The 23,477-nt window shown below is 32.2% G+C and overlaps 1 protein-coding gene across 5 annotated transcripts; it reads left to right on the top strand.

Moving 5' to 3' along the window:
* Positions 1 to 4,566: 4,566 nt before the first annotated feature.
* LOC148612725 (calumenin-like) lies at positions 4,567 to 21,809 on the top strand. Of its 5 annotated transcripts, none has more exons than XM_088594399.1 (7): positions 4,567 to 4,687; positions 10,063 to 10,229; positions 10,621 to 10,768; positions 11,389 to 11,563; positions 13,993 to 14,188; positions 15,555 to 15,611; positions 19,396 to 21,809. In XM_088594399.1, exons 2-7 carry the CDS (start codon positions 10,067 to 10,069, stop codon positions 19,674 to 19,676), a joined length of 1,020 nt encoding a protein of 339 aa, XP_088450525.1. In that variant the 5' UTR covers positions 4,567 to 4,687; positions 10,063 to 10,066; the 3' UTR covers positions 19,677 to 21,809. The 5 variants fall into 5 exon arrangements, with proteins under 5 accessions (XP_088450525.1, XP_088450527.1, XP_088450528.1 ...); XM_088594401.1 differs by having other exon boundaries at positions 11,389 to 11,554; XM_088594400.1 differs by having other exon boundaries at positions 4,584 to 8,324.
* Positions 21,810 to 23,477: the final 1,668 nt, after the last annotated feature.

A 23,477-nucleotide genomic window follows, 5' to 3' on the forward strand; every position in this document is an offset into this window, starting at 1 on the left:
GAGATATGTAGTGATCATGGTGTCCGTCACTTCGTCATTCCGTTCGTCCCCTCACCTACCCTGCAACTTCTCTGCAACCGCAGTTGATAAATAATTTTTGTAATTTTGTATAGGACAGCGCTAGCGCTAAAATCATACACGATGTCATTGGGATTTCTATGCAACTGTCTTGGGCGTGTTCACCCAAGTTTACAGTTGAAATCTAGAATAAGAATTGTATACGCATGTATTCGGACGTTTGGGCTGTTCGTGATTTATTGATACATGCGTACATGTAAACTGTCAAAATTATCTTCCTCACATCTTAATTTTAAAATCGAGACACGATCAATAATAATAACAAATAAAGAAATAAAAACACAAATCTACATGCTTGTTCAACATAATTTATGTTGAATGATTAAGGACATGCAGTGTCAAACATTATATTCACAATTATATAAAAGCGTTGTTGAACACCATTTGCCGGTAATGCAAAAATCGTCATCAGATTCTAGCTTACTGTATCATGTAAATATCCTTACAGAGTTGGTCTTTCTGTTATATTTACTCGTGAATACGAAGGTAAATACCGAAGTTCATTTTATTATAATATATTTTAACTAATTTTCAATTGATCATAAATAATTGGAAACTAGTTGCCGAATTTAAATTTCTGAAATACAATTAATGCATCGTTACTTAAGAATCTGAAGAAAATTATCTTCTCTGTACACAAAAACAAAACATAAAAAGACTACGATTTTGGGACGTGGCTAGAACATAACTGACAGAAATCGTTTCAAACAAAACACGTCTCTCGGTTTATTTAATTTTTTTTATAATAATTCATACCTTTTTAAAAGACACGCTTTTTCTGGTTTCATAATAAGGTAAAAAAAATAAAAGGGTTATAAATATAGTTTCGTCAGTTAAATTTCAATTTATGTCGGATATCAAGGAACCAAGGTTATAGTGGTAATTTATGTATAATGTAGGTGATACAACAAAATAAAAATTATACCTAAAAGCTTAATAGTCAAGTGTAGTCAAATCACTTATCTGATTTATGTACTCGATTTACTAACACACAGAACAAAATACATACACAAGTTAGAATAATCTTCTTCATTAAATACTGTAAACGTATTATATTTCGCAGTTGCTGATTTTCGCGGATTCTGTCTAGTGAACATATTTGCGGGTATCAATTTTCGCGATTCGAAACATGATAAATGTTACATTTTGTATATAGTGGTATAAATCTATTTCGCGGGTACTGTTTTTTGTGCTTTTCTTTCCACCGCGAAAATAGAGTAATTTAGTTCTTTTACAGTTTTCATGTATTAGAACAAAATGAAGTGAAATTCGACCACTTGAACTAAAACCAAGATTTCAGTGGTATACTCGTATACTCTTCGACTTTACGTTGTACTTTATATTCTTTGTCAATTGTCCCTTTGTTGTCCCTGGCATTGTATTGTCCACGGATTGTCTCTCTTATGTACGTTTGGTATTGTTAGTTCGAAATTGTTAGGAATTCGTTTAAATCTTAGATATTACATAATTCCTCTTTAAATGTAGAGCTAACAATGCTGATAAAAACTGTACTGTATGTTTCCATCGTATCATCAATTGGTGCTGTACCACAGGTTAGTTTTGTCCTCCTTTGTTTTGTTTTTTTTTATTTAAGCCCAAACCATTTTATTATATTTTATATTGGAGTGATGAACAAGGCGTTTAAAATACGCAGAGTATCAGTATTAAAATGGAAAAGGCTTAAATCATACTCCCAAATGAGCAGCTATATCTACATGGAATAAAGAATTATCTCTTTGCTTGTTTTATTTGACGAAAAAAGGCGACACTGTATATTATTCTATTAAATGAAATATAATATTTTAAGGAGAGTAATGCCTCCTTTAATGATCCATAAACTTTTAGTTTTAAATTGACACACTCAATAAATTGTTTTTCGCTTTGAAAAGTGTTTAAAACTCAAGAAAAGAAATTTGAGAGCAAAAAAAAAAAAAAAACAAAAACAAAAACAAAAAAAAATTACATCGAACAATTTTACATACTTAGGATTTATTATATTATAGTATTATTAGTCATGACATGTGTCTTTCTCAATGACTGTTCTCTTGATTCACAACAATACTTATCAGATAATAATAAGACAAATAATTGTTTATAGAGCTGTTGACTCTGGTAACTATTTCCTTACTGATCATCACATAAGCTTAAGCTAAAATCAAAGCCTAGGGTATTACTTTTCTAGATACCTTTAGTCATACTTTCAAGAGTGTCATTTATATCTTCCTTAAATTTTGCTTTTAGCTTATTTATGTAGTATTATGCACATGATTATGTTATAGTCTTTAATAAAACCACCTGAATAAAGAAGCACATCTATATTTTATGTCAACTACTTCAGACTTTTTAACAGTGTTTTAAAAAAAATCATACAAAAGGTGATTCGTGCATGTAATTTACAGAAGATGTTTACAAAATGCTGGAATTTTTAATCGACAACATATCTGTCCAGCGTGGTGGACGCGTTTTTCAACAAACGGTCGGCATTCCAATGGGAACAAATTGCGCTCCTCTACTTGCTGACCTTTTCCTTCACTCTAATGAGGCTGACAAAGAACTTGATATAAAGGATACTACAGACACTGTGAAGTCAGCCTCATTTTTGGCCTACACTTAGAAATCGATGGTAAAGGAAAACTATTGACCAAACTTTACGACAAACGTGATGACTTTTCATTCAGAATTGTCAACTTTCCTTTCATCTGTGGCAACATTCATTCAGCTCCTGCATATGGAGTGTTCATATCACAACTCATACCTAATGCCAGAGCTTGACAAAATTACACAGGCTTTGGACATTTCGTACCATGACAACCAATAATTCCTTACGAATGCCGGACATTTAGACAATAGACATATCAGACCATGACAATTAGTAAAATGCTTTAATACAATTAAAGCCATATACATGTATCATTACAAAATTTATCATATTTGAAGATTATAAGTATTATTAATATATCAAATCAGAGCTGAAAAATATTATCAAAGGTGTTTCTTCTGGAGCGTTAAAAGGTTTCACCTTCATCATATTACTATCACAAAGTCTAATGTTATCTGAGCACCAGTATAATCCTTTAAAATGGTACTTGGTTTGCATTAAAAATAACTCTTTCGAGTATATATTTTATTATATCCATCTTTTTGTCAAACATTCCAAAGATTTTAAAGTCTCTAACACACTTCACTTTGAGTAATTGATGTAACTGATATTCTTGCACGACATCAAGTACCGGTTGGAATTTAGTGTCTGTCCAGTACTACCCAGGTCAAAGTTCATTGGAGGTATCGGGCCATATCCCACCTTTTTCCGATGCAGTCGGTATAGTTTCGCTTTTCACCCTTTGGCCTTTAGGGCGCTCTTCTATGGAAACGGAAGTCACCTGTTAGCAGTATACCCGACTGGCCAAATACTGACAACTTAGTGGCTTTAAAAAGACGGTATAGAAAATAGGAAATTGCGTTCGAATAAAACTGTATCGAAAATTTGAAATTGCATGTCATGTGTTATTTTCTTGAAAGAAATGTAGAAACTTAATAAGAAGTAAAATTTTACTGCGTCGGCTATCTTTTTTTAAAGATAGTACTTGTTAGCACTGCCACAGCCTTTACGTATCTTCCGACGATGTCATTCCGGTGAACCTATCTAGCTAGATCACGGCTAAACCACAGAGACGATCATTTGTCATCATGTCTCTGCAACACGTCTTCGAACGTCTTAGAGCAGAGAAAGATCACTCACAAGAACATGAATCGGCTGGTAGTGTTAAAAGGAGTTTCAGTATACGATGGATGTTCGGATACAATTCCGGGTTGGCAAAAGATATTACCAATAGACTGTGGCAAACTTGAACTGTTGCTACCCATCTGCCTACTTCATTAGGAAGGTCATTTCGTTTGATAAATCATTCATATACATGTACTGGGTTTTCATAATATCAACAACATCAGCGGTCATTTTTGTACCAATGACGGTACCAGATAATTGCCATAGAAAACGGATTTCAGTTTCTCTGGGAATCAATCTTTTAAATGCGTTATTACATAAATAATTCGAAAATATTTTTAATTCGAAAATATTTTTTTTAATGTTGCCGAAATTATAGGGAAGGTGGTTGCCTCCGTTGCATCAATAGTAGTCATGGCCCTGCTGAGTTTTAAAATGAACTTTTCCTTGTCCTGGATTAAAATATTATTCTTCAGATAGCTCTAGATGGGAAACTGGAACGTTTGGTTCGTTTATAAGTAACATATATACATATATATATATTTGATTATCAATTATTTGTATAAAAATATATGTATGCCTTTTTTCTTTCTTTCCTTTTTTTTTGTTGTTGCAACAATTAAAATATTGTTGTTGCGACGCATTTTGTTTAAAACTTGCTGGTAAAATGGCGGAAACTATGTGATTATCTCCCCGTTAATCTTTTCCGGTTTAGCTGCAGATGTTGATCTTTGTACTATTTGTACTGCCTATCACGGAAAGCCACGTGTAGTAAAGATTTGTACATTGCGTGAGCTGTTATATAGGTGTCAGCATTGTTTTCTTAAACACAAGGGTTGAAAATTGTTTAAAAGTTTTGTGTTAAACGGAACCGGAGGGGCGGAGGTAAGTGTTATAATGACTGACATGTCATTTCTACATTTGCAAATATCAGTGTGCATTACCGGTTCGACCCGTCCTTGGTTAGCTTGGTGATGGTTTAATCCCGCAACCCGGTAGAAGATTTCTGTTGATTTAAAAATCATAAACAGTGGTCATGTGTACCATTATTTAAACGTATGCTCCTAATAATGTGCGTTTAAACGAACCCTTCTATCGTGCGTATAAATGAATGCAAAACAATGTGTAAACGCATGATAAACGATGTACCAACTAACATAATATTCATCCAACTTTCCTGAAATTTCCTTTCCCTTGTCGATTCATAGCGTTTTTTTTTTATGGGCTTTGCTTCATCCTCTGTAACTTTTCTCTTGAAGGGCATTCAGGGGATAGACCCATCAACGTATTTTAGCATAAATGTCAGTTTACATTGTTTAAATTTATGTACTTCTTAACCTGTGATATATTGAGTGACTGCCAAAAAAAACCCAGAAGTGATTCCAAATGAAAAGATACAAAACATCAACCAATCAACACTCATTTCAATTTTAATTCTAAAACTAGTAGAATGCATCAACTTAAGATAACAACAAAATGGTCGTGATATGCATATAGTGTATTTTAATTATAAAAACTGTCCAATGCATCAATTGGAGATTACAACAAAAGGGTCACAATATTCAAAAAGTGTATTTTATTCTTGGGTAAGGGCTAAAATTTCACCAGACCATCGGACCTACAAAACTTCAAGGTATACATGTATTGGACCTCGATATTTTTTACCGGTCATGGTCTGTCGGACTGGTGCTAATTTTGATAACTACAGTTGTCAATAGCTTCTGTTACATTTTCAGTTGTTGGGAATTTACATGTACCAGTTGCTTGAATAAAGTTGAATAGAGTTTCCAATGTTGACGTTCCTAATTCCACATTCCCTCTGCTAGTTTTTAAATCATCTGCCCTAAAGGGCCAAGTGAGCTGTTGCCATAACTTGGTATAGGTTGTCTGTTGTCGTTAATAATTTTTCAAAACTCTTCTCCTCTGATACTACTGGACCAATTAAAGTCTGCTTTGGAAACTTAACAAATTCTTCCAGTTTTCTATAACTACTTGTCACAGTGAAAGTGAAAGCTAATGAACAACTTCTAACACCAAAATTACACTTGCCCTGGGTGACCCAAGAAGGTAAAATTGTATCCTTGAACACTGCCATACATGTACTGGTACATGTATATGATATTTTTCCTGTGTGAGATATTAAGCTATTTAAAGGGGAAAAGTACAAACTTAATTCATATTTCTTATTCATTATTGATCATTTAAGTAGCTTCTGTGCATTATCCTGTTGTTTAGTCCAGTCAACCTTAAAAATTGAATACATTTATTACTTATTAGGTCCCAGGGTCTTTGTTCATGGTGTTTAAGATCTGAATTGTGTGTGTGTGTGTGTAATATCTGTACATGGAACATATGATGTCGGTTGTATTAATGTACATGATGTGTTATTGGTTGTTATTTCTTGCTTGTTCTCTGGCAAACATTTAAAAGTATCTATTAACATATTGAATGTCTCATGTGAAGATACAATGTACATGTATTGTCTACATGTATTTGTCATTCAAAAGTGAGGGGGAAATACACCACTTTTATTGGCAATACTTACCTGTATTTTAATTCTCCATTCTGCACAGTGGAGACTTTGTGATCATTAAGTATTGTTAGAAACTTAATTTTTGGTCAACATAGACCCATCATAAGTTTACACTATAGACAGCACTGTAGATTTCAAAGGAAATTGAGCCAATATCTTCATAGACCTGCTTGATTTTACATAGACTCGGTTTGTAGGTCTACTGCTAATTTCTTTCACTGATTAAATGTCTCCACCCAACACTGTAGAGTATTTTTTTCAAAATTGCTTGTATCAGTGATTTTTTAAGTTTAAAAGCAGTTATGTGGTGTACAGGAAACATAAATGAAAAGTGTTGGAATGGAGCAATTTTATCTCAGTTTTGGTTTTGGTGGAGACACAGGGGAAGAAAATGGTGATTTCACTGTGAAGAGTTGAGAAGTATAAATCTCAAGATAATTGTGGTGTACATTTTGAATATGTAACATGGGCTTAACATGACAACGAACTGAATACAAAATTGCACTACTGAATACTTTTGATTGCATATTGGTATCATATGCTTTTGTTAATGTAAATGTTTTTACAAGAGGTGCTGTAATTATGTCTATAGTTTTTACTGTCTTATATTATTTTTTGAAATCTCCCTTTTCTTTAGTAAATTTTAAGAAGGGTATACATGTAGAATCAAAAAGGGGGAATCTCTATGGAAAAGAGAGAGAGATAACAAACAAATATACATTCTGCTACAACATGTATAAAAAAAATTCTTAAAAAAGGATAATTAAGTGTATTTTGTTTCTTTCTATTCAAGATTTTGAATAAGTCAGGACTGTCTGTAAATTCTGCTCTTTCACTAGAAGAAAGGTTCTTAAAAATACTTGTAAATCTGAAAAAAAAGATGTTTCACATAGAATCATTTTTGATGGATGCTTACAAAATCTTTTCCCTAATTAGTACATATGAAAATTTACTTCTGAAAGAAAGACACTTTCAATATATTGAATACAATTACATGTGCATTACATGAATATTACATGCACTTCAAAAACTAAGCTGATATCATATACATGTACATGTAACATCATTTGTAGGAGAAGGTTTTATTGTAATTACAGCACATATAATGATGATGTTCAGAGGATAGAGTTTGTCTTCCCTTGATAAAATGACAGTTCTTTAGGCTGTTAATTTGACACTCCACAAGTTGAATTGATAGATTGATTGCTAGATTTGAAAATCTATCAATTCAACATGTAACTGTTGAATTGTCCGATCTATAGATGTGAAAATCTCCTAAATAGTGTTAATTGTTCAGTTAACAACTTTAAGAAGTTTATCTGGTGATTGTTATTATTGGAAGACCAACTTTATCCCTGAAAATCATCGTTTGATGCGCTATTAAACAGGGATAAAAATTAGCAGTCACCAAGTAGCCCATGGCTACTAGATTTTAAGCTGGGCTACCAAAGTTTTTGGTAAAATTTAGTTGAATGTATAGGAAATATTAAACAAAACCATGGCCTGGGCTACCAGCTTTTATTTCCTAATTTTTTCCACCTGAAAAGAATTAACATTTTATCTCTTCAATCTATACTAATTAAAAAAACCCGAAATGATATATCTCAATCAAGTCAATACATGGTATTAATGAGATACATGTATCCATAGGTAACAGGTGTATGAATTTCAACCCTATTGACAAATTTTATTGTTAGAACTGGGGATGTTTATTGATGAACATATGTTACATATAAATTCTTACAATATTCTATTGATCGTGGCGTTCTTTTTTTCGAATTCTGTAATAAAATGACAATGTGACGTGTTGCAACATCATTAATCCACGTCCTCCAAAAGATTATTCATTAGGAACTCCAGATTGTGTTGAATGTCAATTCTTACACATACTTATCTATTGTTGAGAAGTCAAGATTGTTACTTTTTATTCAAGTATTAGGAATTATATCTGTCAAGAGCTCTTGATCATTTCAGACGTTTTAAAGTTCAGTAAGTGCATTTATTCTTAGATACATGTATGTGGAATTATTGTGAAAGCCTCTTTCTACTGTACTGAGATGGTGATTAAAAATGCACGACAGGCTGTGATTAAATTTCTATAAGAGTTTTCCTGCCTTTAAACATTTTAAACACTTTCTAAGTTTTCTACAGACTTTGTGAGAGAAACAGATTCTCCTTCAGCCTATTCTTGGTTTAAATTATTTCCCCACTCTCTGTGTTGAAATTATGTCAACAATTTAAGTAGCACTCCAGTTAAGAATCATGCAAAATGTGATACATGGTTGAAAAGCCTACATATTTTTATTTTTGATAATTTGTTTAAAATGCTTTTGTAAACAAAAATTAACATTTGGGTTTTCATATAACCCGTGCACATAGGAGATAAAAATTGTATAGAATGCACTGTAGAATTCAAAAGTAAAGGAGATAACTCTGTAAATGACACTCAAATACAATAGAATCTATTGGATTTTCAATGTTGATTATCTCCTAAGAACAGGCGGATTTGAATGAGTAATTACTTACTTCATAATATAGACCCATAAAACAACTTGATTACAAAAATGAAAATATGTAGCCTTTTTTGGGATGTATCACATTTTTCAGATTTTGCATGATTCTTACAAAGACAGCTACTTAATGCTGTTAGATAATCTACATTTCTTCCATTTTCTTGTTACATCTAGTTCATCAATTTTTCCACAATTTTTTGGAAGAAACTTATTCTCTTGCAGCCAAGATCTGATTAAAATTACTTCCGCAATCTCTTTGGTAAAGTATAGATTTTTTTTATATGTTGAAAATCCTAATTTGTCCTTCTTGAGGATAGAAATGATGTAAACCACACCTAATGAAGGGGAATCCAAGATTAGTTTAGCAATTTAAAAAATATATTGAACTTTCCAGTATAATTTAAAGGGGTATTTAAGCAGGCTATATAATATTAATTTGTTGTATCATTTACAAATTCTAGGTATACACCACTTTTCACATACAGTACATGTACATTCTGTACAAATTTTTTCAAACATTAAATTAATAGTTAGTATTTCTATGTATTAGCATGAGCTTGATGTTAAATAGGAGAATAAAAGTTTAGTTTATTTGCTTGTTGGAGAAGGGAAACTTGTGATGTCTCATGCCTGTATTTGAAGTGCTGTATATGTTTCACATATATTTTAATATTCCTGTTTTTCACTGGACATATGGTATATACACACTGTTGATTGTACTATGAAGGAGTTTAAAAAGTTTTTGGAACAATTTTTGTCTTCGCGGAAGAAAGCAACCATTTGTTTTGGGTCATTTTCAGATTTATTTGTTTAAAAATAATGGGACTGACAAACTTTGAATACAAGAGAGGGATTCAAACATTTTGTCAACAGTGGAGGATCCTCAACTTTACAAATGGTCCACTTTAGGAAAAGGGTTAAAGGTATAGGACCTAGGTAAATGACATTTCAGAGGTCCTAGGTCAAAAATTGACACCAAACCACCATTGTACCAATAGTTTGAACCCTATCAAACAGGGGTAACAGGCATATCATTTGCATTTAGTGAGGCTGTTTGATGATAAAGTACAATTTTTTTCTCTTGCAATTTTGATTGTAAAGAGGAATATTGTGCAGGCATTTGAGATTGAGAATGTTACAACTGGATGTATACAGTCAGTGTACAGTGTACCTATACAGGAAATATAGCTAATTAAAAAAATCTTTATTTTCAGAAAGATGAAGCTGACATACTTAGTACTTGCTGCTCTAATTGGTGTTAGTTTCTGTGAGAAAGAATCTACAAGTCATGGAGCTGGACATAAACCACCAAGCCACATGCATCAGGACCATGTGAAAGATGGCCAACATAATGAACATTATGACCATGAGGCCATTTTAGGTAAATGTAAGGTTAAGGTTTCAAATTAGTTATATACAGACTTTTTTTCATTTGCTTTTTAGAATTCTGCTGTTTCAGATCTGGATTTTACCACTGCGATTCTTTTTTTCACTGCATTTTTACTTTCAATTTTGACAATTTCTGCTTTCTTTGTTGAACTCATAAAATCATCCCTCGGCTGTATTTACATGTACATATGAATGTGAAGATTTGTTTCCATTTCTCCACATGTATATAAGTTATGAGGTATCAGAAACTATTTTTTTTTTCACTAACAAAAGCAATATGAGTTAAACAAATAATGCAAGAAAAGGGAGAAAATTCTGCTTTAAACTTTATGAATTCATAGTAAAACACTTTTTATTGTTCATAAAACTTTTCTTTTTGCTAGGATCAAAGAAACTTGAGGAAGAATTTGACGATCTTGAACCAGAGGAAGCCAAGAGACGTTTGGCATTGTTGGTGAAACTGATGGACGCTGATGGTAATGGACAAGTCACACAGGCTGAACTTATTCAGTGGATAATGCAATCATTCCAGTAAGATTTAAGTCTGCATGATCTTTAGGAAGATGTATTGATTTAATGCTTATAGTGTTGATTAACACAAAGACCAAGATTTTCAGGCCTGATTTTTTTCCACAGAATACTGCTTATTCAGATCCAGATTTCACACTTACAATTCTCTTTTTTATATAACTCTATTTTTACTTCTGATTTTGCCAATTTCTCCTTTGTTTATTGACCTCGAGCTTGATATATTGGGGCTGAAATTTGCACAGGATGTTATTCATATTAAGGAGGTAGACCTAGGGTAAGGGACACAACTCTGAAAAACCATTGGAATGTTTGTATTCAGCATTTTACATCAATCTCATGTAAGCATCAAAGTAAATTGGATTAATTTCATTCTGTTTCAAATGAAAGCTTCATAAGCTTTGGTGAATTAAATATAATACAAACATATCCCTGATTTCAAGAGTTGTGTCCCTTATCCAAGGTCTACCTCCTTAAGGGTATCTGGTTTTAAAAAAAAAAAATAAATATTTGATCAAACTACTTCATAGATATTGTGCTCAAACCAAATTCTTAGATACATTTTAATCTGTTTTATCTTTTACTTACATTTATGAGCATGTCAAATAATGTTGCTTCTTTAGAAAACTTGACCATGAAGATTCTATGGAACAATTGAGAGATCATGACAGTGATAATGACAAGAAAGTTACATGGAAAGAATACATTAGTAAACAGTATGGCTACAACCCAGAAGATATGGATGATTTTAAACAAAGAGATGGTGAAGATTTGGAAGATTTCAACAAGGTAAAAAAGGTCAGTATACAGGACAACTTTATGGTGGTGACATGGTGATGGTTTTGGTTTTATTTAATATTTTTTTAATTTTTGCTTGATTATTTCTTCCTCAATTTTATTTTTCAAAATATTAAGTTTTGTTTTGCTTCTCTATTGGTTATTGACATTCATGCCATCTTCATTACCATACTAAGGCTTTGGGATAAAAACAAGTTCTCTAATTATACTATTTTTTATTTTGATGAACCTTTTTCTTTTTTTTCTTTGACAGTTTAAATCTTTGTATATTACTGCCAGTATCCTATACTTGGCTTTATACACATATTTTGGAGAAAATAATGTATTCTATTGAAAGGCCAGAAGCAGATTTGGTAAATATTTTTGTGGTTGTACTAGAAATAAGTATTTTCCATACAAATTACTTTTTATTAATAAGTGTCAAAAATCATGCAGGCCTTCAGTGAATACAAATCCTGTACCTCTTAGGATGTTAATTTTTATACCTTTCCAACACGAAGTGGCAAGGTATTATATAATACCCTCCAAAGAGTGTCATGTTCCACACCTGTCCCTCTGTTTTTCCCTTGCTTGACAGTTTCCAGATGACGATTTGAGAACGCATTAATGAAAACTTTTAAAACAGAGTTGTGAAGTATCATAAACTACAGGTTCAATTTTAAGCAAAGTCCAAATTTAGTTTTCGAGTTAGGCCATTACAAACTTTTTGCCACCCACCTTTTTCACCATCACATGGCAGGGTATCAATATATGTTCCATTAATGCCATATTTTTCATACATGTATTTAATTTTAAAATCCAAAATATTAAATCTTTAATTCTGATAATATTTTAAAGTATTGGAAGTAAATTGTGTGCTACTAAGATCAAAGATACATCTGAAACTAATTGTCTTTCGGGTTAAAATTTGCAAGATTTAATTATCAAGAGATGAAATTAAAAAAAACTAACAGTTTGATACATTTGTCTTAACATACCATCAGAGAAACTGCATGAGCAAAACCAAAGTTAAATTATGTATGTTGTTGTTTACACCTTTAAACAAATAAAACATGTCATATCAAAAAAGGATGAAAACTGTGGTAACATCACTATGTTGTCTATCATTTTTTGCCTGTATACAATGACATCACCATGTTTATCTATCATTTTTTGCCTGTATACAATGACATCACCATGTTAGTCTATCATTTTTTGCCTGTATGCAATCATATTTTGCCTTAAAGTAGGTTTCTTTATTCTCATTTTACACTGCTGTTTTTAGTTCATTTATTTTGACTTGCATATATTTATATCAGGAAAGTGTGGGTTTGTTTAGGATACAGTCTTTTTACAGTCTATTTGTTTATGTACATCTTATGAACACAATGTTTTTTTAAATGATTCATGGTTTTTTAATGAAACTTTTTTGGGGGGTTAGTCATCATATTTAGAAAGATAGATTTTGCTGAAAGTTTGCAAAGGTAGATAATTCAAATAGTTCTGCATTTTTTAGTACATTTATGGCTTTTCAGAGATGTTCACTGGCTGTTCAAGTCTAGACAAGCCACACTATTTTGAATGATAAATGTATGACATTTGTTTTTCTGTTTATACTTTTTGTGGATAAACTAATGTATGACTGTTTCCGTGTATAACATCAGGAAAAGATGATGCAATTTTCAATTATCTCCACTTATTAACAGTGACTTAAGGGCTATTTCAGAATTACTTGTGGGGGATGGGTGGGAGGCGTCTCTTTCAAAATTTAAAGGATGGTTGTTATTGAAGATAGATAGCCTTAACAATGAAAGAAATTAAATGTATGCATGGTGGGGTCAAATGAAATGTATGTCAAAACCCCACCGATCAGAAACATGCATGTCAAAACCCCACCGATCAGAAACATGTATGTCAAAACCCCACTGATCAGAAACATGCATGTCAAAACCCCACCGATCAGAAACATGTACGTCAAAACCCCACTGATCAGAAACATGCATGTCAAAACCCCACCGATCAGAAACATGCATGTCAAAACCTCACCGATCAGAAACATGCATGTCAAAACCCTACCAATATAGCAATAAAATATCACTCAACGATGATTTCTCTATTTGAAAAGACCATTATTTGATCCCTGCATCATTGGATTTACTCAGAAATTTTTCTATAGAATCCTAGAAAAATGAGGTTTTTGGCAGAGTTATTGCCTTGAAATGTTCATTTTCAGTGCATTTCAATGAAATTGTAACTCAATGGTCCAGCATGATATGGAAAATTTTGTCTGTTTCCGTCATTTCTGATGGTGCAAATAGTCAAAATTACACTTTCAAAATGATGGGTTTTTTCAAACCATGTTTCACCTACTGCCTGATTCTAACAGGGACTGACACTTGAGGTGTAAATGAACATCTGTTAAAAATGAATAGATATTTATTTGTTTACAGATGGTAGAAGAAGACCATTTAAAATTCAATGCTGCAGATAAGAACAAAGATGGTAGTCTTGACGAGCAAGAGTATGTTGCTTTCGAGTTTCCATATGACTTTGAACACATGCATGATATCGAGATGAACAGAGCCATGAAAGATTATGACAAGAACTCAGATGGATTTGTCACTCTGGAAGAGTTCTTAGGAGAAGGTAAAGAAACACTAATGATGTTTAGAACATGTTTAGACCTTTTATTTTTTCAAACCAGAACCTTGCAGTTCTGATTCTTGTTTTTACTGTATATTACTGTGTAATTTTGCCAGTTTCTATTTCGTTTATTGACCTCTTAAAATTATTTCTGCAAGTTGCATGTGCTTGTGAACTTGTGAGCAACCTCTCAGTGATATTTTAAAGGTGACTTTAAAGGTGTTTTTGTGTTTTAATTACTAGTGATGAAATTAAGTTTTTCTTTATGCATGAATAGATTAAGTCACTGACAAGATATGAATGATACTAAGTCTTTGCCAACTTTTCATTTTTCATAGATATTTAGACCCACTAAATATGTATTCCTTCTACATTGAATGAAGTTTAAAAAAGGCCTTGCCCCTATGTGGCGGAGATCCTATAGTAATCATTCTGTCCATGTGATTTGTCTGTAACGAAACGTGTCTGGGCTGTTACTTTGTTGTCTTTTGGTGTAGACATTTTATATTTGGCATTAGGATAGATCAGCTTAAGACAGTGTGTCAAATACCATGGTTGATATAAACCTTTGACCTCAAGGTCAAATGAATTATTTTGCAATACAGATTGGTGTCCAGGCTGTATCTTGTTTTGTCTTTTTGTGTAAGCATTTGGTATTTGGCATGTGAGTAGATTAGCAATAAATTCTGTATAATTTTAATCCTCCAAAATGTTCATTATTCACTTTCTTTAGGCTACAGTGGGGTCCTAGAAATGGTTTCCATCTCAATGTTATCTAGTTGGCGTATACTTTAAAAAGTACTATAAACTTGGTCTGGATCAGTGATTGGGATAGAATTTTTTTATCAGCCTATGGCGCCAGGCTTTTTTACTTATATTTAGGGGCCATTTTTGTCGGCAATGGTGCATCAAGCAAAGACTGTGGGTTATACTTTAAATGCTAATTTGGAAATGATATTGAACTCAATTTTGTCTGATTATTTTTGACTTTTTAAAAATCGGATTCTCAGTTAGAGATGGAGTATATCAAGCACATAAGATTTGTATGGTCAGGTCACAACGATTACAAAAGTAACTGAGAAAAAATTTAAATACTGCAATCACCTTGTCTGTCCGTTACACTTTTTTCCTAACAGATTTCTCAACCTTTACTAGAGTGAAAGATTAGATATTTGATATTGGTTTCTGATGATTACTTTTCACCCAAAATCATTCTGTAACTTGAGTCTAAATAAGAGCTAGCACCTTGTTAAAGAATGATTTGCATTTACAAAAGTATAATTTTGTGAGATGAAAACATGATTTCCAGGCTGTTTGAATTATTACTATTCCTTTTGGATAAACTCCCAGATTTTAAAAAATTTTACAGAGTTTTTAAACCGAAAGGTTGTTACAGTTAATGCTTCTGCAGTTAATCCTATGAGAGGTAAAAGTATTTCTCTTTAGTGAATTGTTTTTAATTTCCTTGAATAACCAATTGTCATCATATATATATATATATATATATATATATATGATTTAATTTGATTCTTTATTTCTCTTCTGGGCAAGATAGGTTATTTTCCACGAGATAACATAGTACTGTGACATTATTAATGTTTATTGGTCTGCAGTCCAGAATTCTAATAATGCCAGACTTAATAAGGCTTTGAAGAAGGGACATTAAGTCTTAGTTTTGTCTTTAATTAATGAGAAATTAAATTATAAGGATTTGTTTTAATTTTTGACCAAGTTATGCTCGTATAACCAACTTAGGGGCAGTTTATGCTTGTTCATAAAGGGCTTCATGATTCATTCAAAACTGCCCAAAAGTTGGTTAATTCATATAACCTAGTCAAAATTCAAATCAATCCTTAAATATATATATATATATATATGTGTGTGTGTGTGTGTGTAACACTCATAAGTAAATATTTTAATTTGATGAGAATCCTGCCATTTGATTGGTTTGTTGACGAAAATCAACATTTTTTCAATTGTATCTACTAACTTGCTATTTAGGCCACGCCCACCTTTTACGGAACTACTTTTTGTTTGTCAGCATCCAAAACATTTTCAGTCACATTGTAACGTTGAAACGTTTTTGTGACAATAAATTATTAACTGACTTTATGTCCGCCGGGTTTATGTCAAATTCCTGCTTTAATAACTGTGTCTTCAATTTTGGAAAATAACAGAATGCCCACCTTTTACTTTTTGTTTGTCAACATCCGAAACAACATTTTCATTGTAACGTTGAAACGTTTTTGTGACAATAAATTATTAACTAACTTTATGTCTGCCGGGTTTATGTCAAATTCCTGCTTTAATAACTGTGTCTTCAATTTTGGAAAATAACAGAACATTTCCCAGTGATGAAATGACAGCGTCTTGCCGCTGATTTTAAAATGGCGGCCAATTTGTTTACTAGATTTACTACACGGCAGGAAAATTAAAGTTGCTGTTTTACTCAGTGTTAATAAAAGTGATGGATATGTCATTTCTTTCTATTTTTAATGAAAATATAATGAATGTATTCAATTTCTGATTAGTTTATATGCTATAACCTATTTTGGGTCCGTTTACTCTGAAACATAATCCGCTTCACGGATTATTCAGTGTAAATGGACCCAAATTGAATACATTCATTAAATAATTTAATGGCCAGAAGCAGAACAAATTGTATTACTGGTACGTCTTTCCCTTGATTTTGATGGGGAGACAAATCAGGATTGTTTTTGCTCTATCTATCTGTCCATTACGCTTTGATAAGGGCAAATCCTTATAGCACCAAATTTGAAGACTGAATGAATTTACAATGGTAAAAACTATTCCCAGCTTGTTAGGTTCCTGGCCTGACTTGCAAGAGAAAAACAAAATTTTTTTTAAATTAAATTTTTGTCTGTAAAATAGAAAGTTCATTATTTATACAAATGTTCTGAATCAAGAAAACCATAATTGCTTTCTTAGATTCGGTAAGGTTGTGGTGAAATTGGTTATTCATTTGTGGAGTATTTGTTTTTTTCCTGTTTTATTGTTTGTTTGGTATTATAATTATAAGGGAAGGAGATATACTGTTTTACCCTTGTTAATGTTTCCATGTGTCGGTAACAATTTTTTCCGTCACAGTTTTCTCTGCAACTACTCATCACAGCAGCTTGAAATTTTGACATGTTCTTTCATTAGGTATGCCATGTAGTGGAAAGAGGTTTTTGAAAGAATTCAACAACTTCTTGTTTAGATAAAACTTTATTTACCCGGTATTTTTTAACTTAAAATTTTTGAAAGTTGAAATTTTGTTCATCATAGCGGCTTTAAATTTAACACATTCTTCCTGTAGGTATGGTACAAAATTTAACAACAACTTCCTGTTTTCAGAAGACTTTGTTTATTTTCTTTATATCATTTTGAAAAGCCGGGGTATTTTTAGTGAACCATCGCCAACAGATTTCTTGGGTTTTTTTATTATTCATTGGTAGATTGTTTGTTTGTTTGTTTTTTCTGAAGTTATGTTATTTTTATCTGTATTTATATACCAGACGTCTGCTGGATTTTGTTTTTTGCATCTTGTCCATTCTTCGATACAATGTGTAAATTTGGTTTAGATTTGTATGAAAGAGTAATCAAGGGAACCAAGGTTATAGCTGTAATCAAAAGAATATAATCCAGTGACAAAGACCAGACATGGAAAACAGACACATACAACAAAGAACATAAAGTAACTAAAATCATACATACAAAGTAACAAAAGTAAATGAGCCACTCGGACTCCACTAAAAACTGGGAGCATGGACCAGGTGCACTGGTAGGGTAAGCGTCCTCTGCTTTTCTAGAAACACCTGTCGAGTTGCTCATAAAAAGTCAAGTCCAGGGTAGACAAACGAGGAAAGGCAAACTATGACCCGTTGAATAAATCAGTTTTCATGATGCTGATGGATACATCATAACAATCCACGAGTTCATGATGACCACCATAAAACTTCTGTAGTGATGACTTCAACCTTGTAGCAGCATAACCCTGTTCCAGAAGCCTATTTGTTAGAGTTCTAGCGCGATACAAAAAGTCTGCGTAGTTACGGCAAGCTATGAAATTGGCTTAGAGAATTTATTGATTGTATGCTTTGCAGCCAAAATTCTGTTTAAATAATGATAGTGATATGTTCACAAAGCGGTATTTTCATCATGTTCTTGTCAGCAGACCAAATCTTAACTCTTAAGCACTGTGTTATACATACAGGTATTAATGAAACTTAACACTGTGGTATCTTGTTAAGGGCTATTCTGCTTCAATTTCTTAGGTCATTTCATTTGAACCAATCAACATAAGCAGAAAAGGAGTTTTTAGATGGACATGCTGTGTTCAGATCTTTGCTTTCATAGGGGAAAAATTTGGTTGAGGGGAGGCAATTCCAAATTTGACCACTGACAAAAGTATGAATATGCTCACAATGTTCATATACTCTTATTTAAAAACTGTTTTTCAGTTACAATGGTGCTACCACATTTTTTTTTCATTCTCAGTAATAGAGTTTTATAATCCCAAAGTTGGGTACGAGGAAGGCACACTTTCAATACATATTGTTAAATTGCTTTAACATATTTAAAGCTAGATCTGTCATTGATTTCTGTTAAAAGGAAACCAAATTATTTTTTGTGTAAAGTAATTAATTAACAATTAATTATGGGTGTTCTATTTTCTGCTTTTAGTTTGGTTTGAATTACCTGTTAACCTTTGTAATATTTTTTGTTAGAGATTCTCCCCCATTCACACTGCCTCATGTGGGAAATTTTTACGTAAAGGCAAATTAATGCAAAAATAAATTTATTTATTAATCACCCAAAATGCATTAATTTTAACCAAACACCTCCCAAAAATCTCACATTTTGATGTGGGAGATTCTAAATTGTGGAGTTTTTCCCTAATGTAGATAGGTTTACAGATCTGTTTCTGTTTATATTTATATGTATCATAATGCCCCTCTCCACACCCATAGGCATGGTCCAATTAAGTTTTATTACTGTTTGCACGCCTCTTAGCTTCAGCTTTGGAATTGATCAAAGAAATGATTTTAAGTTAATATCAAGCTTGAGGATGGTGGGTTGAACCACATCAAGTGTAAATTTGGCTGGATCTAACACCTAATTTTTGTTTACTGATATGAAGTGTAAAAAAAAGGGGGCATCTTAATGAATCTCCAGTTATGTATGAATTGGACTTTGTCTATTTTTAGAAGGAGCAGGTGAGGATGAAGAATGGAAAGAGACAGAAACAGAAAGATTTAAGGAGTATGACACCAACAAAGATGGAAAACTTGACAAGAATGAAATGAAACCATGGATTTTACCCGATAATTACGAAACAGCTAAAGAGGAAGCAGACCATTTGATTAGCCGTGCTGATGAAGACAAAGATGGACAATTGTCAACACAAGAAATTGTTGATCACCATGAAGATTTTGTAGGTAGCCAAGCAACAAATTATGGTGCTTTCCTACCCAAAGAGGAATTGTAACCAAAATTTCATTTGTAGATTTATTTATTTACTTTATTTTCAATTTGTTATTAGTACATGTTTAACAAGTGAGAGATATTTTTCAAATTTAGCTTTTGTAATCTTAAAGTTATGTAAATTAATTGAATTGTGTATTGAAATTTCAGAATTGCTCTACAACTGAGCAGAATTCACCATGGACTTTCTAGCTCTGGTTAAATATGTGTCAAATATTTATATATATTGACACTTGCTTTGGTAGTTTTGAGTTTGGATATATCAATGTATGTTTAAGACACATTTGATAATATTAGTATTAATCAGTTTTGAACAAGGTTTGAACATATATTTTATACTGATGGTGACTTGAAGTTATTTGCTGAAGATCATTTTGTTTAAAACTTCATGGTACATTCTGCTTACTTGTAATGCAACTTGAATGCTTTCAACTGTTTTTAGTTGTTTGTCCTATTAGATGCTTGTTATTTTCATTGTCATGGAGTTTATCATGTTGATATGATAATTTTTTTCGGCAATTCTTTAATCTATGTACAAGTTCATCAAAATCTTAAATTGAAAGAAAAATACTGATGATTAAGAAAAAAAGGATCCATTTGTAAAGTGTTATATCATGAGCTTGGATCCCAACTTGATGTCTCTATCATGCTATATTGCCATTTCAAATACATTTACTCCTGAACATCATTTTTCTTCATTTGTAATTTAAAAGATTGAATTTTCCATTTATCATGATTCATGTATGAATTTCTTCTTCTCAACCTCAAGAGAGAACTGTAGTTTTTTATTATTTTTGTTCTTACCTTTATCTAAATTGAATTGTCATTATAATTAAAATCATTTGGTATTATAGTTGGTGCTGTAAAAAATATAATTTTATTTTTCTATTGAACAAATGTTTTTTGTTGTTTTTTAGTTGGGTTTTTGTATATGTGTATGTGTAAACACTATTTTTACCAGAACCAAAGTTTTGAGAGGGATGTGCAATGTTTAGCAATACTCGTATACCAGTATCATGTACAAAGTGGCAAGTTTACACATTAGAAAAAATGTTTACAGTAGCACTTGTCTCCATGGCATTAATTTATATTGGCATTGAGTTTTTTTTTTTTTTTTTAATTCAGTTAGAATTGCTGAATTGCCATGTTCCAGAAACTTTTCATCGCTCATTTCCTATGGTTGTTGAAATTAATTGGTGTTAAAAATGTACATGCATGTACATGTACATACATGTATCCGTTGATCAGCCTGTTGTTCCAGTATTTATAACTGCCTTTAGTCATTTATTTTGACTTGAATATTTTGAAGAACTAAAATTTATTAAGATAGTGAGGTCACAAAGCATGTTTCTTTGTATGCAAGTGTGAATGACTGAAAAACAATATATATAAATATTTATACAGCTTTAATGAATTTGTTTAAATTATTGAAATGTATCTCATAGGGCTGTTTTCATTATAATATATGCGGTACAAGGTTTGGGGCACTTTTTCATTCATAAAAGTGAGGTTGTCAAAACTTCACAGATAGAATTGAAAAGTCTTTGCTTAAAAGTGCTTCTAGGGATGAGTCCCCTGGCAAAAAGTGCCTTCTCCCTGTACCTCATCTGTTTTAATGGAACAACCCTTAGCTAACAAAATATATTTCAAAATGAGAAAAAGGAGATTGTTGGAGAAAAATGTCTTGTCTAATATTGTCTATTGCATCTATTGTGTCTGAAAAAAAAATGTAGGTTTTTTTTTTTTTTATGTAACTAGTTAATGAATCTGAGACATACAATCTTATTATTCCATACCATTGAGGAGGATATAAATTTTAATAAACCATCATTTATATTCTTAGTTTTAATCATCTGAGAGTGTCAGTCTAAATTTCATTTGTAATATGATGAAACTACATACTTGGTACCATTGAATTATAAAGAATTGTCATAAGAAGCAGTTTGTTTTGCTATCTTAAACTTTGCTGAAAATTGGGCTTAAGTTTTCTCCTATGAAAGGCTCAAAGTTGTCCTGTGTCAATTTGAATGATAAATCCTATTGGGACCAAATATTTTGATATCTGTACCAGTAATGTGTATTGACTTGTGAGTTATTTTGTTAGTTAATGAGAGTTATTAAAGTTCATTAGAATAAATCTAGTTATGAGTTATTATTTTTTATAGGACTGAAAAAAATGTGGTTGTATAATGATATTATGCTGTGGTCAACAACCTCATACATAGACAATATGTGTCCAGACAATACATGGAATATTGTGGTTTAGATCTTTACAAAGTTGAAGCCTAAAGTGCCATACCACAAAAGGAAGCCTGGTGTTGATTTTTTCAGGGTGGTGACTTGAACAGTGTAGGAACTAGGGACCAAATAGGGACCAGAAATAAGCATTTTCATTATGTCTAGACAACGACTTAAGTTTTTCTGAATAGATTTCTATGAAATTGTGTCACAAAGAACCATATTATAGAAAGTAGACTGGGTTTGATTTTTGGAGCTTTCACTTGAACTGTTAAGAATGTAGCTTTAGGGGCCATAAAATGTCTAGAAACAAGCATGTTCATGATTGTCGAGCATAACTTGACTATAAGTGAATGAATTCCTTTGATTTGCACCACGACGTATCGTACCACAAAAGGCCAAAAGATTGGGATTTATTTTGGGGATTGTAACTGGAACCATGTATGAATAATGGGCAAAATTAAGTCTTATCCTCCTCAACTGATTATTTGAATAATTTAAAACATGTGACGAATAAAACACCTGTCTATCTAAACAATTCTATTGTAACTAAATCATGTCATGATGATCAAAGATGGGGAAATGACCCTATCACATGCTGTGGTGCATAGGAGTGCTACAGACAAAATTGCATATATTTCATTCATAAAACAGTTGAGTTATAACAATTAAATGGTGGTCCGTCGTCTCCAAATGAAGGTTCTTTTCTTCTTGATTTTCATTATAGAATTATGGGACTCGGTAACACCGAAAAAGGTGAACAAAACGTATAACAAGAATCACAACCTATACGACGGCAATGATGCTGTCTTCGTTGTAAACATTTTCAGCAAGACAAGACCTGTCTGCAGTCAAATTTTCGTTTTAATCTGTATAGCCATGTTGGAGTTATTACCCCTTTTCGACGTCTTTTGCTCTTTTTAATGTCATTGTTTCCTTCATAAATATTTTCAATTGCCAAAAAAATCAATAAAAGTTGGCATAATTTTTTAGGTAGTCCTTCACAAATTGATCATTTAAAATTTTTCATTTGTCAAAAAACATGGCCGTCGTTACTAAAAATAGAACATTGGGGGTCAAAATGCTTTTTGGGGGGTATTTTTTCCTCGACTGTAGAAGTATAATGAAAATGAAAGCTACCCATTAGATAAACATGATATTCTGTGTTGAAATTTTTTTAGGCAGCCATTTTACGACCATTTTCACCAGTTGCTCAGATTCTTTATTTAGAAAGTTGCATGGTGATGAAGAAAGATCGTTCTGGGCGGCTATTTTCCCGCTAATTTTTATACTTCCTTTGATTCCAACGACAATTGGTTTAAATAGTAAACATGGTCTCCTGAAATGAGTGGTGATGATGAAAATGTTGGATAGCCATGCTTTAACTTTATTTTATGTTCTTTTTCAGCAAATGTATACTGGGCCCTCAGACCCGGTAGTATAACAGGGCAAAGGGGGACCCCTGCCAAAATTTTGTCTAGAGCTTCTAAAAATACTTTGAAGGCATTTCCATTATTTTACAGTGCCTTAGGTACTCTTTTGAACTTATAGCATTCTTCAATATATG

This window comes from Perna viridis, chromosome 7 (assembly GCF_037379345.1).
Source record: "Perna viridis isolate PV_CMFRI_1.1 ecotype Kerala chromosome 7, ASM3737934v1, whole genome shotgun sequence".
Taxonomy (NCBI): Eukaryota; Metazoa; Mollusca; class Bivalvia; order Mytilida; family Mytilidae; genus Perna; species Perna viridis.